The 18,728-nt window shown below is 38.9% G+C and overlaps 1 protein-coding gene across 2 annotated transcripts in view; it reads left to right on the forward strand.

Moving 5' to 3' along the window:
• The window catches only part of LOC126251195 (beta-glucuronidase-like), a 129,027-nt gene that overhangs the window by 95,651 nt on the left and 14,648 nt on the right, over positions 1 to 18,728 (forward strand). For both annotated transcript variants that reach the window (XM_049951620.1, XM_049951621.1), the window contains exons 10-12: positions 4,522 to 4,606; positions 6,616 to 6,792; positions 16,565 to 16,703. In XM_049951620.1, coding sequence (XP_049807577.1) covers positions 4,522 to 4,606; positions 6,616 to 6,792; positions 16,565 to 16,703 — 401 coding nt within the window. The remainder of the gene's footprint in view (positions 1 to 4,521; positions 4,607 to 6,615; positions 6,793 to 16,564; positions 16,704 to 18,728) is intronic.

Raw genomic sequence — 18,728 nt, forward strand, 5'->3', positions numbered from 1 at the left:
CAACACTGCTAAGAGAATTTACAACTATAATATGTATGGTTCCTAGGTCTACCCTCATCCTGTGTTCAACCTGCAAACACTCTGATAATGGAGCCCTTTACATTCTTTCCCAAGAAAGCTAAGAAACCACGCAGTCCATTCCACACAGCCCCCATTATCTGTGAAGCCAGTTCTAGTGTATTATGGACCCCTGAGCTATTAAGTGGAACTCAACACCCCAAACTCTCTAAGGCGGAAGTGTAAGAATCTGCAGCAGGCATGGTCACATAACCATCTGAGCCTGTGATTCAAAACCCTGACTTGGCTCTGTACCAAAGGTCCACAATCAGTGTTATTGACAATGCTACTGATGGTGAGTGAGCTCTGCCTCCCTCTCACAAGCAAGAATGGCAACAGTCTTTACCAACCTTGGATACCAGTACTACATCCCCCCTCCTCCTCATCTCGTCCCAGCTGTTATGCCTGTATATGCACAGAATGCACATTGAACTTCTCCCCCTCCTTGGCAGCTATATCAATGAGAGGAACAAATATTTACGTAACACTGGAGCCCCACCTGCCAGTAATCCCACACTCTGTGAATACCCAGATCTTGCAGGCTGAGAGGCTTCCTCTGAAACAGGACAAGTGACAATGTCTGGCTGAGGATCTTTATCACCCACAGACAGCACCTGAAATACGTTTGTCAAGTGAACTGGAAATGACTTTTACTTGGGCCCACTGCCCATCTGACCATGAGTGCAGAGCCAACCTCAGTGTGGGTAGCAACTGGGTAGCCACAGTGGTGCACGACTGGAGGGCACTTGGGTAGTAATGGATGTCTATTGGCAATACCCTCAGACAGACCGACAGAAGACAGCACCACCAAGTGCTGTGAGCAAGGGGTCACCAACTCAACTCTTATCTGAACACAGCAATCACAGTTCCTATTCATATTAAATATGGTGGAACTATACACTACACTGTTATTAAAACATGAGTGTGTGCCTAGCAAATACACAAATGTGCAAGAAATTAAAGAAATAATCGTCTAAGCACACAGGTAAATGAAAATAAACCACCGTCAGCTTGTCTCCATTCCGCAGTATAGGTGTCAAGGAGCTGTTCCCCTGGAAAACAATGGATTTGCAACCTCCCATTGGCATGATGTAGAAGGTATCAGGATACATCAAACCATGGAGCAGTCTGCCGCTATCCAGTGCCAATTGTCATGTGACCATTTCAGTCATTGTTGCTGATGCTGTGGTGTTAACTTTGGCACATGCATGGGTCATTGGCTGTTGAGGCCCATCATTAGGAGTGTTTGGTGCACTGTTTGTTCAGACACACTTGTACTCTGCCCAGCATTAAAGTCTGATGCTAGTTCTCCCACAGTTCACTGCCTGCCCTGTTTTACCAGTCTGCCCAACCTATGACATCTGACATCTGTTGTGAGGGAAAGGCGCTCAACCCCACGACGTCTAGATGTGGTTTCATCTTGGTTCCACCATATGCTGAAGACACTCACCACAGCATTCTCTGAACATCCGACAAGTCACAAGGTTTCTAAAATGCTCATGCCAACCCTATAGGCCAAGACAATCTGACCTTGGTTGAACTCATTTATTGCAAATCTCTTGCCCAACGTAAAGTCCCGAGCGACTGGAAAAAAGCGCAGGTGACGCCTGTATATAAGAAGGGTAGAAGGACAGATCCTCAAAATTACAGACTAATATCCTTAACATTGGTTTGTTGCAGGATTCTCGAACATATTCTCAGTTAGAATATAATGAATTTCCTTGAGACAGAGAAGTTGCTGTCCATGCATCAGCACGGCTTTAGAAAGCATTGCTCCTGCGAAACACAACTTGCCCTTTTTTCACAGGGAAGTGTGGTAGGTCCACTGTTGTTTTCTATCTACATAAATGATCTTTTGGATAGGGTGGATAGCAATGTGCAGCTGTTTGCTGATGATGCTGTGGTGTACGGGAAGGTGTCGTCGTTGAGTGACTGTAGGAGGGCACAAGATGATTTGGACAGGATTTGTGATTGGTGTAAAGAATGGCAGCTAACTCTAAATACAGATAAATGTAAATTAATGCAGATGAATAGGAAAAAGGATCCCGTAATGTTTGAATACTCCATTAGTAGTGTAGCGCTTGACAGAGTCACGTCGATTAAATATTTGGGCGTAACATTGCAGAGCGATATGAAGTGGGACAAGCATGTAATGGCAGTTGTGGGGAAGGCGGATAGTCATCTTCGGTTCATTGGTAGAATTTTGGGAAGATGTGGTTCATATGCAAAGGAGACTGCTTATAAAACACTAATACGACCTATTCTTGAGTATTGCTCGAGCGTTTGGGATCCCTGTCAGGTCGGATTGAGGGAGGACATAGAAGCAATTCAGAGGTGGGCTGCTAGATTTGTTACTGGTAGGTTTGATCATCACGCGAGTGTTACGGAAATGCTTCAGGAACTCGGGTGGGTGTCTGTAGAGGAAAGGAGGCATTCTTTTCGTGAATCGCTACTGAGGAAATTTAGAGAACCAGCATTTGAGGCTGACTGCAGTACAATTTTACTGCCGCCAACTTACATTTCGCGGAAAGACCACAAAGATAAGATAAGAGAAATTAGGGCTCGTACAGAGGCATATAGGCAGTCATTTTTCCCTCATCCTGTTTGGGAGTGGAACAGGGAGAGAAGATGCTAGTTGTGGTATGAGGTACCCTCCGCCACACCCTGTATGGTGGATTGTGGAGTATGTATGTAGATGTAGATGTAGAGTACGTCATAGATACTGCAGGCACTGTGCATGTGTATGACTAGCAGTCATTCTTCACCAAGTGATGCTGCTATCTCTAGGACAGGTTTATATCAATGGTAGGTCAATGCTCATAATTTTCTGGTGATCAGTGTATGGTGATTTTAATGAGAGGTCTCAAACTGTGAGAATTTAATTTATGCACTAGTAAGTTGTACACATATGAAATTATTGGTTAAATTGAATGGTGATCATTTTGTAAATATTTGTATTGAGTACAGCAGTAATCACATTACTGTGAGCTTAAAGTACTGCACAGAGCAGTACATGCAGCCTTTTGCTAGTGAGTTTTCAATGGAGGAGGTTGAACAATTAGAAATCTTTCAGGAATTAGAATAGTTTTGTGGGGGTGAGTTCTGAGCTTTAAATTCTGTTGGGCCTTAAAGATGTTCATGTGGCTTTCTTGTTCTTCTGTGATCACACAGACTTTATTGTTGTTCAGACAGTTTAAGGCTGCCGTGAACTATAATATTTCAGTGAATTTATTGTTGATAATGGTGTGATGAATTTGTCAGATATTTTTCATTATGGGAATGGTGAGTAATAAACTGTAGTTTTCAATGTTACTGAGGTATGATGCTAATGAATTTTAAGATTTTGCTACATGTTTCAGAGAGTTAAAATGCATCTGTATGAATATTAAACCACACATTCTACTGCATTAAATAGTCTGCATGCATAAACATAACAACATTTCGCACCACTGGTTTGAGTGTTGTTCAACTGAATTATCATTTATCCTTGTAAGGCCCTCATTTGCACATTTGAGTGCATATGTCTTGAATAAAAATTTGTCTTGGATTTTAAACAGTTTGATTTAGCCCACATTAGTATCCTACAGGATTTTATTAAACTTTATGTTCACCTTTTAGCTATTTGTTTAATATTTTATGTTTCATTTTTGCTAACTTGTTGTTCTATAATTAAAGTATTTGGAGAATATAATTATTACCTGTGTTAATACTGGGCTTAAAATGACAGTGCACAATTGCACCTGTAGACTTCAAGTGACCCATGCTAAAATTTTAGATTGCACATTGCACACACCAATTTGCCAGACTGAAACATTGTTGGGATTGTTGGTAGTGTTTCTTCTTATTACATGGTAGGACTGCAATTGAATTCACTCATCCAGATTTAGGTAGTACAGTTGTAATTGGATTGAATCATCCTGACATCTGATTGTTACATTGGACCAGATATTGTACAGAACCTTGTTCTAATGTGTACATTCCACTATTGGATGATAGCAAACAGGTGAAAATAAAAAGTCCAAAAATGCACAGGGGACATAACTACTAAAATATGCTTGCTTTTTTATAATAAATTTAATTGCTATTGTGCCGGTCTCCTGGCCAGTCTGGGGAGTAGCACAACTTTTTATTGTTAATTCTAAATTTTTCTACTTACATTTACATCTTTAGTATTCGAGTACTATTTATTGTGGTCTACATAATAAACAGAATCATCACTTCAGCAGAAGATGTTTCTTTCTGTAAAATATGCTGCCCAGCAATCCCTTATGCACCATTTTTCGAACAGCCAGTAAGGAGTGTGGTGCAAGAAATTAAATCAAGAAAATGAGATGTTTACAAAGCAGTGCAAAGCTGTTTTATTCTATAATTTTTGGTATCTTCTATAACTTCTTTGTTAAATTATTTCTGGAGTATTCCACAGCAGTCCTATACTTTAACAATATAATCCTTTCTTTTTTGCAGAGAACTTATTGACCATGTGAAAAGTCTTGATGCTACACGTCCTACTACAATTGCTATGACTTCAACCTATGATGTGGACCGTGCGGTATGAAAATCTAGATAAGTTATAGTAATTTTCCTTGTAGTTTATTTTCTTCTGCCTTTCACAGATTAGGCCAATTGACCTGTTCTAATTGCAGTCCCTTTGTGACATCTTTTAATTACAGGGTGGAGTCTAGGTAATGCATGTTTTTTAAACTGATAGTGCTCAGTGGAGAATGGGGTATTAACCTTGGGTGAGCTCTGGTGGACAGCTCAGACAACACTGTTTCTGTTACTATGGAGCAATGGAGCACAGAGTATCATATGTTTACTGTCAACCAGTTTTTTTTAGAAACAGCGATTCTGTGGCCAGGATTCAACTTCATTTCAGTAGAAATTTTAATACTGAACATGAAGGTGCACCTCAGATCGAAACAATCTACTATGTTGGGCTGACCCATTTAGAACTACTGGATCTGTGATGAAGAAAAATCACCAGGTCTTCCCCATTCAGTCCAAACTCTGGAAAATGTGGACAGAGTGGAGCACTTCTTGCTAGTCTGAAAGGATCAACTAGGCAACAGGGTACAGAACTGGTTACATCACATTTTTGATTCATCACATCTCCAAGTGATCACAAATTTCAGGCTACAAAACAATGATGATGCAGCAGCTAAGTTATAGGTTTTTTTAGCAACACAAAAAATTTTGTGGCATAACAAATGCCTTTCTTATGGAAAATGGAGATGTCCTAACAGTGATAAATGACAAAGTCCATTTCCATCAGGATGGCTATGTTAATGTACAGAACTGTCTGTACTGGGTGCTGGAGAACCCATGTGAATTACACCAGAGATCTCCACAGCTAAAAGGGGGGGGGGGGGGGGTGATGGGAGAGAACCACAGTTACTGTGATATCAGTGCAGTACATTGAAATGCTAAACAACTTCCTGCATCTGAAACAGGAAAGGTGAAGGAGAGAAAAATATGGTTCCAACAAGATGATCAGGCAGCTCAAATGGCAAGAGCATTTGCAGAAGTGGTTCAGCAAATATTTAGCTGGATGCATCATTTCATGATTCAGCAATGTATCTTGGCTTCTGCACTCTCCCAGTCTGTCAATTTATGATTTCTTTTTGTGGGGTTCCCTCAAATCAGGAGTGTATGTGAACAAGCCTTGCACAATCAATGACCTGAAAATTTATATTCATCAAGAAATTGCAGCTGTGTCGAATGAAGTGCTGGAGGAAGTCATGCAGAGTTTTAAGGAGGGACTCTAAATTTGCATCTAACAAGAAGGCTGTCATCTTAATGGCATTATTTAATGAACCTAGTTAATGAATGTATATTTCAAAAATGCAATAAAAATACTGTTATTTTGGGTAAAAGTCTTTTCTGTATGTAAAACAGTGGAAGTTATTCAGTACTAATGGCAAACATGCATTGTCTCTGCTTCACCCTTTTTATATCCTTTACTGATGCCACTATTCAATCTTATTACACCAATTTTGTTTCACACATTACATTATTGATTGTAATTAATTTATATATTTTAGAAAAAGTTAATTATATACTCAATGAACTACCAAATTTAAATGTAACAAATCAAAGACGTAGTTGTAACACAAGAACCAGAAGTACTTTTCTCTTACCACAAAAAAGAATAGCAAAAACAAACAATAATCACACCTACATGGCAGTCAATATATATAACAGATTGTGTAAACATATCACAAGTATACCAATCAAATCATTTAAGGAAATGGTAGCTAACCCATTTCATTCTTTAGAAGATTTTTACAAATGCCAAATACAATAACATAAATAATGTAAGTATGTATTTTGTAATATCAGTAAGTGTACTCAAAAAGTGTGTTGCATATACAAGTGCTGACTGACTAGTAAAGACTCTGAATCTGAATCATGTCATAGATCTGATTCATCTGTCATAAATATGTAGAGTGATGACCCTTTCATGTGATGAGTTGGATATTTAGAAAAAGTAATAATACCAGTTACAAATTTTATATGACTCATACAAAGTTCACAAATGAACTGCTGTTCTTTTTACAGGGCCAGTTTTTGGATATCATTGGTGTGAATCGCTATAATGCGTGGTACTTTGATAGTGGGTTTACAGGAGTCATAGTTCCCAAACTACTTGAAGAAATGGAAAACTGGAGGGAAAAGTATAATAAACCAATAATCATGACTGAATATGGAGCTGACAGTATGGTGGGGCTTCACATGGTAAGAAAAAGCATAGCAACATGAAAGTTTTCTGCTAAGAATATGAAAGGAATAATACAACTATGAGTTTCCTCTTATGGGTCTGTTGACAGTATAGATATTTAATTTGTTTTCCCATGTTTTGTGAAAAATAAGCCGTTGATGTTATTCTTGTTGAGGGACAGGTTATTTTGTGGCTCTTGAAGTAGTCTAAAGTCACATTTACTGCTGTGTGGAACCACTATAGTGTTAAAAGTGCAAAAACTAGACTGAATTTTCTCATGTTGAGACATGAGAAGGAGCAATATGTTTTACTTGGTAAGAGAACTTTCTATAGCCAAGATCACATAAATATTTCTTTATTTTCACCAACCAGTTTCAACAAACTTTGCTATCATCTTTAGGTCTGTAACATAGTGCACTTAGATGGAATATATTTCATATGAATTATGACATGGTACTTGAGAAATGAAGAAGAAAGCTTTTGTTTGACATTACAAGAAATGGGAAAGGAAACTGTACATTTACATACCTTCAAAAGTCGAGCAACTTATGGAAAGGTTTTTCAGCAATAAAATATTTACAAAAAAAAAGAATCTTGTGTAGATGGCCTTGTCCATACATGTAGCACTCACAGCTGATTTTTAATTCATAAAAATCACAATATACAATAAAAACACAGATGATGTGACTTACCGAACGAAAGTGCTGGCAGGTCGATAGACACACAAACAAACACAAACATACACATGAAATTCAAGCTTTCGCAACAAACTGTTGCCTCATCAGGAAAGAGGGAAGGAGAGGGAAAGACGAAAGGATGTGGGTTTTAAGGGAGAGGGTAAGGAGTCATTCCAATCCCAGGAGCGGAAAGACTTACCTTGGGGGAAAAAAGGACAGGTATACACTCGCACACACACACACACACATATCCATCCGCACATACACAGACACAAGCAGACATTATCTGTCTGCTTGTGTCTGTGTACGTGCGGATGGATATGTGTGTGTGTGCGAGTGTATACCCCTTTTTTCCCCCTAAGGTAAGTCTTTCCGCTCCTGGGATTGGAATGACTCCTTACCCTCTCCCTTAAAACCCACATCCTTTCGTCTTTCCCTCTCCTTCCCTCTTTCCTGATGAAGCAACAGTTTGTTGCGAAAGCTTGAATTTCATGTGTATGTTTGTGTTTGTTTGTGTGTCTATCGACCTGCCAGCACTTTCGTTCGGTAAGTCACATCATCTGTGTTTTTAGATATATTTTTCCCACGTGGAATGTTTCCCTCTATTATATACAATATACAATAAAATACACATAGCACATCTGTTTATGTTAGCTTGATTTTTCCACTAATATAAAGATAACACATATACAGTGTTGCAGCCATTAGATAGCTCTTACATCAGTATCATAAGCCCATAACATATATTGTTACATTTTCACATTTAAACTACATACTTTTCTGAGTGGTCTTTAAACATTGTTGTTGTTGTGGTCTTCGGTCCCGAGACTGGTTTGATACAGCTCTCCGTGTTACTCTATCCTGTGCAAGTCTCTTCATCTCCAAGTAACTACTGCAAACTACATCCTTCTGAATCTGCTTACTTAGTGTCTGTCTATGACTTTTATCTCCTCCCCTCCCCCATGCTTTCCTCCAGCACGAAATTGGTGACCTGTTGACACCCCAGAATGTGTCCATGTGTCCTACCAACCGATTCCTTCTTCTAATCAGATTGTGCCACAAATTTCTCTTCTCCCCATTCCTATTCAGTACCTCCTCATTAGTTGCATGATCTATCCATCTAATCTTCAGCATTCTTCTGCAGCACCACATTTCAAATGCTTCTATTCTCTTCTTGTCAAAACTGTTTATTGTCAATGTTTCTCTTCCACTCCATACAAATACTTCAGGAAAGGACTTCCTGAAACTTACATCTATACTTGATCTTAACCAATTTCTCTTTGTCAGAGACACTTTTCATACCATTGCCTGTGTGCATTTTATACCCTCCCTACGTTGACCATCATCAGTTACTTTACTTCCCAAATAGCAAAACTCATCTACTAATTTAAGTGTCTCATTTCCTAACCTAATTCCCTTAGCAACATCTGATTTAATTAGACTATATTCCATTATCCTCATTTTGCTTTTGCTGATGTTCATCTTATGGCCTCCTTTCAAGACACTGTCCATTCCGTTCAATGGCTCTTCCAAGTCCTTTGCTGTCTCTGACAGAATTACAATGTCATCAATGAACCTCAAAGTTTTTATTTCTTCTCCCTGGACATTAATTCCTAATCCAAATTTTCTTTTGTTTCTTTTGCTGCTTGCTCGCTCAATATACAGACTGAATAACATCGGGGATGGGATACAATCCTGTCTCACTCCCTTCTTAACCATTGCTTCCCTCAACTCTTGTAACTGCCATGTGGTTTCTGTACGAATTATAAATAGCCTTTTGCTCCCTTTATTTTACCCCTGCCACCTTTAGAGTTGAAAGAGAGTATTCCAGTCATCATTGTCAAAAGCTTTCTCCATGTCTACAAATGTAGTTTGCCTTTTCTTAACCTATCTTCTATGAGAAGTCATAGGGTCAGTGTTGCCTCATGTGTTCCAAAATTTCTACGGAATCCAAACTGTTCTTCCCCGAGATCAGCTTCTACCAGTTTTTCCATTCTTCTGTAAAAGATTCATGTTAGTATTTTGCAACCATGAGTTATTAAGCTTATAGTTCAGTAATTTTCACACCTGTCAGTACCTGATAAATTTTCTCATTTAAACTTACATACGTTTGTGAGTGGTCTTTAATCATTGTATTGATTACAAAACTCTACTATATCTGTACATGAAACATGTTTTGGATACATACATACATAGTACAGTTTCATGTACTGATGTAGTACAGTTTTATAACTGTTACAGTGTTTAAAGACCACTCACAAAGAACCTTCAATCCTTAGCCCTTACCCAACTTGTCCTGAATCTCTACACTACTTCATGTAACCACCACTCCCAACAGCTCCTATCTCTCTTCAAAGTCCTCCACCTCTCGAACCCTTGCTTGGAGAACACACTCAGGAACATCATCCTAGAAGCCAGCTGCAAACTTGAGTTCCATGCCACACACCACCTGAAAAAACTATCCACAGTGCTAGTGCAACACCTAAGAAGTGGGGTCCCTCTCCCTATCCCTCAAAAACACCAACCACAACAGAACCTTCAACAAACCCCCCTCATAGCCAACAAACCTAGCCTAGCCACCCTACTCAATCTCCCCATCCCGGCACACACCCCACACAGACCAAATCTCAACTATAACCACAGTCAAATGCCACATATCACCAGTCCCAATTCAGTCCTAAACCTCTCATCCAGATCCCTCTCTCCTCCAGAGACATCTGTTCTATCAAAAGGCTTAACCTTTAGCCCCACACCTAAATTCAACCACACTGCCCTGGTTAAAGATCTCCTCTCATTCACCCGGAACCTCAACTGGAAATATCACTTCACTACCCAAACACAGCCCCCAAATACTAGACCCAGTGTTGAACCCAGTCTAGAACAGTTCTGACTGCCTTCTCAAAGGGATCCTCCTCCCCTCCCCCAAAACCATCCCTTGCAGACATTTCAGGAATTCCTCACATCCAGTGTTGCCTCCCAGTCCTTCTTGAAGAACATCCCGACAACCCCCAACATCACCCCAGCTGAATCCCGTGCCATTAAGGAGCTGAAAATAGACCGCTCTATTGTCATCCTCCCGGCGGATAAAGGCTCCACAACCGTCGTACTTGACCATGTGGAGTATGTGGCAGAAGGACTGCGTCAACTCTCTGACACCTCAACCTACAAAGCTGTTACCCAGGATCCCATTCCCTCCATCCAGACTGAGCTGCAAAATATCCTAAAAATCCAAGGTCCCTCACAAGGCCTCACAACGGCTTCCATAGACTTGCTCACTCCACCTGAGCCACGTACCCCTACCTTCTACCCATTACCCAAAATCCACAAAGAGAACCATCCTGGCCGTCCCATTGTTGCAGGCTTCAAAGCCCCAATCGAACGTATCTCAGCTCTGGTAGACCAGCACCTCCAACCTATCACCCGCAGACTCCCATCCTACATCAAAGACACAAACCACTTCCTAGAACGCCTCAAATCCATTCCCACTCCTCTCCCACCTGAAATCTTTTTGTCACCATAGATGCTACATCCCTTTACACAAACATCCCACATACCCATGGTCTCTCTGTCCTTGAGCACTACCTCTCCCAATGTCCACCCGAAGATCTTCCAAAAACCTCGTTCCTTATCACACTTACCAACTTCATCCTCACCCATAATTACTTCACTTTTGAAGGCCAGACCTACAAACAAATCAGGGGAACGGCCATGGGAACCAGGATGGCTCCGTCCTATGCCAACCTCTTCATGGGCCGCATGGAGGAGGCTTTCTTGAAGACCCAACAGCTGCTTCCCCTGGCCTGGTATAGGTTTATAGATGACATCTTTGTGGTCTGGACTCATGGTGAAGAAACACTCCTTAATTTCCTCCATAACCTCAACTCCTTTTCGAATCTGAATTTCACCTGGTCCTTCTCCAAAACCCAAGCCACCTTCCTGGATGTTGACCTTCATCTTGTTGAAGCTCACATCCACACCTCTGTCCATATCAAACCCACAAACAAACAACAATACCTTCACTTTGATAGCTGCCATCCTTTCCACATCAAACGCTCCCTTCCCTACAGCCTAGGTATTTGTGGCAAACATATCTGCTCCAGTGATGAATCCCTCAACAATTACACCAATAACCTGACCAGTGTTTTCCTCTCCCGCAACTATCGTGCAGACCTTGTGTACAAACAGATCTCCCGAGCAATACATTCCTCCACGTCCAACAACAATGTTCCTACCCCCAGACCACACAGAAGCATCCCCCTTGTCACCCAATATTATCCTGGCCTCGAAAACATCAACAAATTACTCCGCCATGGATATGACTTTCTCAAGTCAACCCCTGAAATGAGATCATCCCTTGACAAAATTCTCCCCACAATACCCAGAGTTGCCTTTCGCCGCCCCCCTAACCTCCGTAACATCCTTGTTAAACCCTACAATATTCCCAGACTACCTTCTCTACCCAGCGGTTCCTACCCCTGTAACCGACCCCGCTGCAAAACCTGCCCCATGCATCCCCCCCACAACCACCTACTCCAGCCCCGCTACTGGTAAAACATACACAATTCAAGGCAGGGCCACATGTGAAACTACACATGTCATTTATCAACTGACATGCCTGCACTGCACAGCCTTTTACATCGGCATGACAACAACTAAACTGGCTGAGCGCATGAACGGACACAGACGAACTGTCCGCCTAGGAGATGCCCAATACCCAGTAGCGGAGCATGCCCTCCAGCATAATTCTAGGGACCTAGGAACCTGCTACACTGTATGTGCCATTTGGCTTCTCCCACCCAACACCAGTCCCTCTGAACTGCGGAGATGGGAACTTGCACTCCAACACATCCTTTCATCCCGCCATCCCCCTGGACTGAACCTACGTTAAACAACCTCACTCCCATTTACTCGTCAGTCTTCTCCTCTTTCCCTTTCCTCTTTAGCCATTCACGCATCTTTTCATCCTACATAGATGTGTTTATCTTTATACTATATACCTCTTTACTTCTGTATGCATCCTCTTTGGTCTGAAGCTGGCACAGTACTTACAGTAGAATATCTTTGGCTTCCCTCTGACAACCATGCCTCCATCCTTGCTACCCTCCCTATTTTCCTTTCCCTGTTGCTTCATAACCTGGGTTGTGAGTAACTGAATCTCCTTTCCCTTCTTCCCTTTCTTTCCCCTCTCTCCTCCCCAATGAAGGAACATTTGTTCCGAAAGCTAGGAACGTAAATTTTTGGTTCTGTTTTATGTGTATCTATTGGCTGTACTGAGCTGAGGTAAGTACTGGCCAGCCCCTCTATCTCTTTGTTAGTATTTGTTTCACAAAAGTATATAAGTGTAAATGTGAAAAAATAATAATTTACTTTCTGTTCTTATGATACTGATGTAAAATCCATCTATTGGCTGTAACATGCTGTACACATGTTATCTTTACAGCACTGCCTTCCAGCTTTACCTTACATTTTTATGAATTATCAATCATTTGTGAGTGCTACATATATGGACATGGCCATGTACACAAGGTGCTTTTTGACTGCAAATGTTTTATTATGACAAACCTTTGTATAAGCTGCTACATTCCATCCACTACCATGACAACTTGGTGTGAAGTTCCAATTCACAATGAACTGATTTTGTAGCAAAAATTTTGAAGGTATGTAAATGTAAAGTTTCCTTTTCCATTTCCTGTGGTGGCAAATAATTTTTTTTCTTTTCTAAGTACTGTGTTATAATTCATGATATAAAATATTTTCCCCATATGTGTACTATGTCACAGACCTGAAGATGACATAAAAGTCTGTCAAAACTGGTTGTTGAAAATAAAGAAATTTTTATGCAATCTTGGTCTTAGAAAGCTTTTTTTTTACCAAGTTCTTATTAGTGAAATATGACTTTATTAAAAGGATATCAATTATTAGCATTATTGGCAGTTGTTGCTGGAGCAGTGTCATAAATCACAGCCCTGCCTAAACTGAATAGATCCAATTGGAAATACTCACACAATTAGGCATTTTGTCAAGTAACGGTCATGGTATCTTTTTGATGGCCACATTTGAATATATGCCTGTATCACTGACTCTTTCATGAAACTATCAAAGACCTATGAATCCTCAATAACTCTGAAATGTCTCATGAATGCATGACCTCCAAACATACTCCACGTGACTGCACTTTTTAAACTGTGCCATGAATGTATAACATTCAGCCTCAGTTCTCACAGCTTCACCTTCTACCTTCTTTTGAAATTATTGAGTTATCCTGTTATACCTTGTCAGTATCCACCCTCTTCCAGGTAACTGTTAATTTAAAGGGGAAGAGCTGCACTTTGCTAAGTTTCCGCACTGTTCTTGCCATGGTGGTCTCATGATGGTGGTAGTGATGATTTACTTCACTCAAGAGCTTCAAGCCTTTACATCCGTTATTGAGCTGCTCATAGGTTATTAATCATGACAGCCATGTAATTCTCTCAGCACTGTGTGTTTCTTTCTTTCTTTCTTCTTGTTCATCTTCTTTTTTTCAGAATGAAGATCTTGAATGATATGGCGAGAGAGTGCTGCAAATTTTGATAATTATGACTATAATGTCTATCCCTCTTTCCCTATGTTTGATATGGATTTTTTTTATCAAGATATGATTCTTGATACCCAGTTGCCATTTCCACTGAGTATTTCCTGAATTTTTAACATTCAAACTCCGCGACAAAAGCATGAAAATTCAAACAAGAACCTTTAACACGGAAAATCAAGGCCACGGTTTTTTGGGATTGGAAACGCATTCTTCTGTTAGACTTTTTGCCAAGAGGAATGACACAGAGATACTGTGAAATATTATTGAAGCTTAGGTGCACTATTCCCAATTGCCAGTGGGGACTGTTGTATAGCAGCATCGTTCTGCTTCACAACAATGCTTGGTCTCATGTTCTGGCAAGAACAAAGACACAACTGGACCAGTTTTTATTGGGAATTACTGCATTGTCCACCACACATCCCTGAAGTAGCACCATCACACTTTCACCTGTTTCCAAAACTGAACGAATTCCTTGGTGGAAAGTGCTTTGAAAATATTGATATGTTGAAAGGAACTGGTTTAACAGAGAGGCAGCAATCAATGGTAGGATCTAAAAACTGGTGCCATGACTTGACAAATGTTTTCATGTTCATGGTATGTTAAAAACTGAAAAAATGTGCTTATTGTAGTCTGTGAAACAAATTTACATTCATAAATAAATTTTCTCTTTCTCCATTGCAAATCGGCTCTTACTTTAACAATGACCCTCATGTACAATTTATGTTCATAAATAAAGTTTCTCTTTCTCCATTACAAATCAGTTCTTATTTTAAAAATGACCCTCATACATTTAGTGGCAATGTGGATACTGTCTGAAAAAGAAGAGATGGATAAAGTCTGGGTATTCACATGTTACGGGTTATAGTGTCTTTTCATCTCCCACCCCCACCTCTTTGATAGGTAGGTGGTTCTTACTACCACAGTAATGCTTTCCAGCAGTAAGTGATGGGTGTACAAAGTTTAGTTGAAATTGGCCCACAGTTTTAGGAGGAGATGTGGAAGATACATACATACAACTGTCCATTTTTAAAATATTTTTGGATCCTTTTGGGTATAGTAGGCTGGTGGATAAATGTGCGCAGGCCAGGAAAGCGTATTTTATAAAACATGAATGAAGTATCTGGCAACAACTTGACCAGAAAACTATGCATTGCAGATGAGAGGCTTGAAGTTATTGATTTTAAATTACATTTTCTGATCGTTAAGAATGCTTGTCTGAACAGTTGCTACTGATAGGCAAGTTTTCTTTTTGTAAAACATTTGTTGGAAAGTTGTAAAATCAATAACATCTGATGCTCCCTCTTCCTCCATGAGGCACTTCTTGGTTTTTCTACTTTTACAGTGATCTCATATCTGATGTATTCTGTAGATTCAGTTACGATTCCTTAGCAACTGATTTAGAAGATCAAAGTCACTGGCAAGAGGAAGGAAAGAATGCCACCTGATAGCTATGACCTCACAATTTGTGTGTAAACTGCACTTCAGTCTTGCATGTTTTACATAATTTTTCTTTGTACAAGTTACATTTATGTCTCTTTTCTGACTTTATATCATTTTCTTCTTCTGCTAAGGAATGTTGTATGCCACTTCACAACAAGTATTAGACAGCAATCTGTAATTGCCTATAAGAGACAAGAGAAGGTAGCTATTAAATATGGACAGCAATCATCTTCTGAGCTACCACTGACATACACAGAAAAGGCCTCAGTATTGGACTGAGATCCTTTCTCAGAGACTTATGAAACACAGGTCCCAGTTTCTCTGCTTTATGAGCTTCTGTAGGAATATTATTTTGGCAATAACTCAGTTCCTTCAAACTTGTGACAGTGGCCTTTCAGTATGGAGTGATTCACTTATGAAAGACAAAGCAAGATAAAATGAACCACAGAATAGATGTGTTTTCATATTTGCAAATTGGTGTCTCTTCAAAAAATTTGCATCAATAAAGTAATATGCCAATTCTTATCGAATTAGTGGAATGACACCATAGTATATAAATGACATCTACACATCATTTTACTAACTTACTAAATTCGCTGTCATATAGCAAATGATGAATCGATGGTGTCATGCCTAAATGCCACAATTAATTAAGAAAAGCCTGTAGAAAAAGTATCACTGTCTCAATATTTGTGTCAATAAGAGACAAAATTTCTGTTTTATCATAGTGAAGAAATCATTTATTTTCTGTTGGACAGAGAAGTTTCAACTAACAATGACATTTGTTCTCATAATTCTACAAATATTCAAATAATGCAGTAAATTTCTAAAAAGATACACTTTGGCTGAATATTTCTGCTTTCTCATTCCTCTTTTACAAATACAACAGTAAATAATATGTATCAAGATGAATTATTGGACTGGTTTATAGTATATGATCATGTCTTTAAAAGTAGCACACTGAAAATGGAGTCAAATGTGTGCCCACATAATTCAAAAGTGAATTCCTATTTGTATCTTTCTCCAAATTATGAATCATTGTTGAATTATATCCTTTGCAGTTATTCGTTGATATTGACAAACTGTCACATTCATCCACAGGAACCTGAATATCTTTGGTCTGAGGAGTACCAAGTGCTTCTGATGTCTGAGCACTTTAAGGCTTTTGACACTCTTCGAGAGAGAGGTTACTTTATTGGAGAACTGATATGGAACTTTGCTGATTTCCAAACTGGTCAATGTAAGTACAATAGCCTTATATACTCTATGAAACATCATCCTAATGAAATGTCATCCAGATAAATGAACGCCAGTGCAAATGCTATTAAGCCTAAATTATTCATTCTTAAGCTCTATAAATCTCTGGAGGTATTTGAAAAGGTTGTGTTCAAGCATCTTGTTAAACATCTGACTGCAAATAATATATTGTCCAAGTCACAGTTTGGATTTCTTAAGGGTTTTGATATAGAGAAAGCATACATACAGTGAGAATGTACTTAATTCATTAGATAATAAAATAGAGGCTACTGGTATTTTCTGTGACCTGTCAAAAGCCTTTGACTGTGTGAAACACAGCATTCTCTTAAGTAAATTAGAATATTATGGTGTCACCGACAATGCTGTGAAATGGTTTGAGTCTTATCTATCTAACAGGAAACAAAGGGTGTCATTGTGAAATACCTGTGCAGTAAGCAGTCAGTCTTCATCTGACTGGGAAATAATTACATGTGGTGTTCCTCAAGATTCCATCTTGAGTCCATTGCTTTTTCTTGTGTACATTAATTACATCTCGTCTGCTACATTGCCAGATTATAAGTTTGTTTTGTTTGCAGATGACAAAAACATTGCAATAAGTAACAAGTCAAGTATGGATTTAGAAGTAGCTGCTAATCAAATTCTCACTGACATTAATAAGTTATAAAAGCTAATTCACAGTCATTAAACTTTGAGAAGACCCACTATATGCAGTTCAGAACCTGTAAGAGATTTCCTTCCAGCAAGAGTATAACATATGAGGACATGTAGATCGAACAGGTTGACAGTGTTAAATTTCTCGGATTACAACTCAATAATAAATTCAGTTGGGAAGGGCATACCACAGAATTGTTTAAGTGCCTAAACGAGTCTTTATTTGCTGTGAGAATGATGTCAGATGTAGGAGATATAAATATAAAAAAAAACTTGCATGCTTTGCTTACTTTCCTTCTATTACGTCATATGGGATCATATCCTGGGGCAACTCGTCAAACCGAGAAAAAGTTTTTAGGGTGCAAAAGCGTGTGATAAGAATCATTTGTGGTGTAAATTCAAGAACATCTTGTAGAAACCTGTTCAAAGAACTCTGTAATCTAACTACTGCTTCTCAGTATATTTATTCCTTAATGACATTTGTTGCAAGTAATATATCTCTATTTCCATCCGATAGCTCAATACATAGTATCAATACTAGTTATAAGAACAATCTACATAAAGACCTAAAATCACTTACCTTGACCATAAAAGGAGTCCAGTATTCAGGAACACACACTTTCAATAAATTGCCAGCAACCATTAAAAACTTGGTTTCAGATAAAGCATGGTTTAAACAGAGTTTGAAAGACTTTTTGATTGGCAACTCCTACTCCTTAGATGAATATCTTAACAGAGACTACGAAGCCAGTTTAAGTTTTGACCAAACTTGGTCATGAAAGTCAAGATTAGGTATTTTGTGTATGATAAATTTATTAATAGTGCATAACAGTGTTTCGTTCTGACAGCGTGTTAATTCTGTAAATATTAGCTGTTCCAGTTTACTGCATTGTGTTAACCTATTTCAACTATCTCCTGACATATGATCAGGGTAGTAAGTATTGTATTCAAACGTTTTATGTTATACTTTCTGACATGTTCCACGCCCATGAGAGTCATCTCATTTTTTGAGTCTATGAAATGAAAACTGAATCTAATCTAATCTAGTCTAATCTGGAAGAGTGAACATTTGTAATACTGACATCTAATATGCAAAAGAGTTAATTTTTGTCACTTGTGACAAATGCTGTAAACTAAATTTGTGTATGGGTTTTTTGCTTGGTCACAACAAACACTACCAAATTATAGGATAGTGTAAATTTTGATTTGTTTGTTATACACATTTTAATTAACAATGTAGTCAAGTGTGACAGTTGCAGCATTGTGTAGTTGTGAAGGATATAAAGTACCAATCTATTAAAACTAATAATTGAATAATGAAAATCTATTGTAATGAATGAAGGATTTATTAGGAAAT

This window comes from Schistocerca nitens, chromosome 1 (assembly GCF_023898315.1).
Source record: "Schistocerca nitens isolate TAMUIC-IGC-003100 chromosome 1, iqSchNite1.1, whole genome shotgun sequence".
Lineage (NCBI taxonomy): Eukaryota > Metazoa > Arthropoda > Insecta > Orthoptera > Acrididae > Schistocerca > Schistocerca nitens.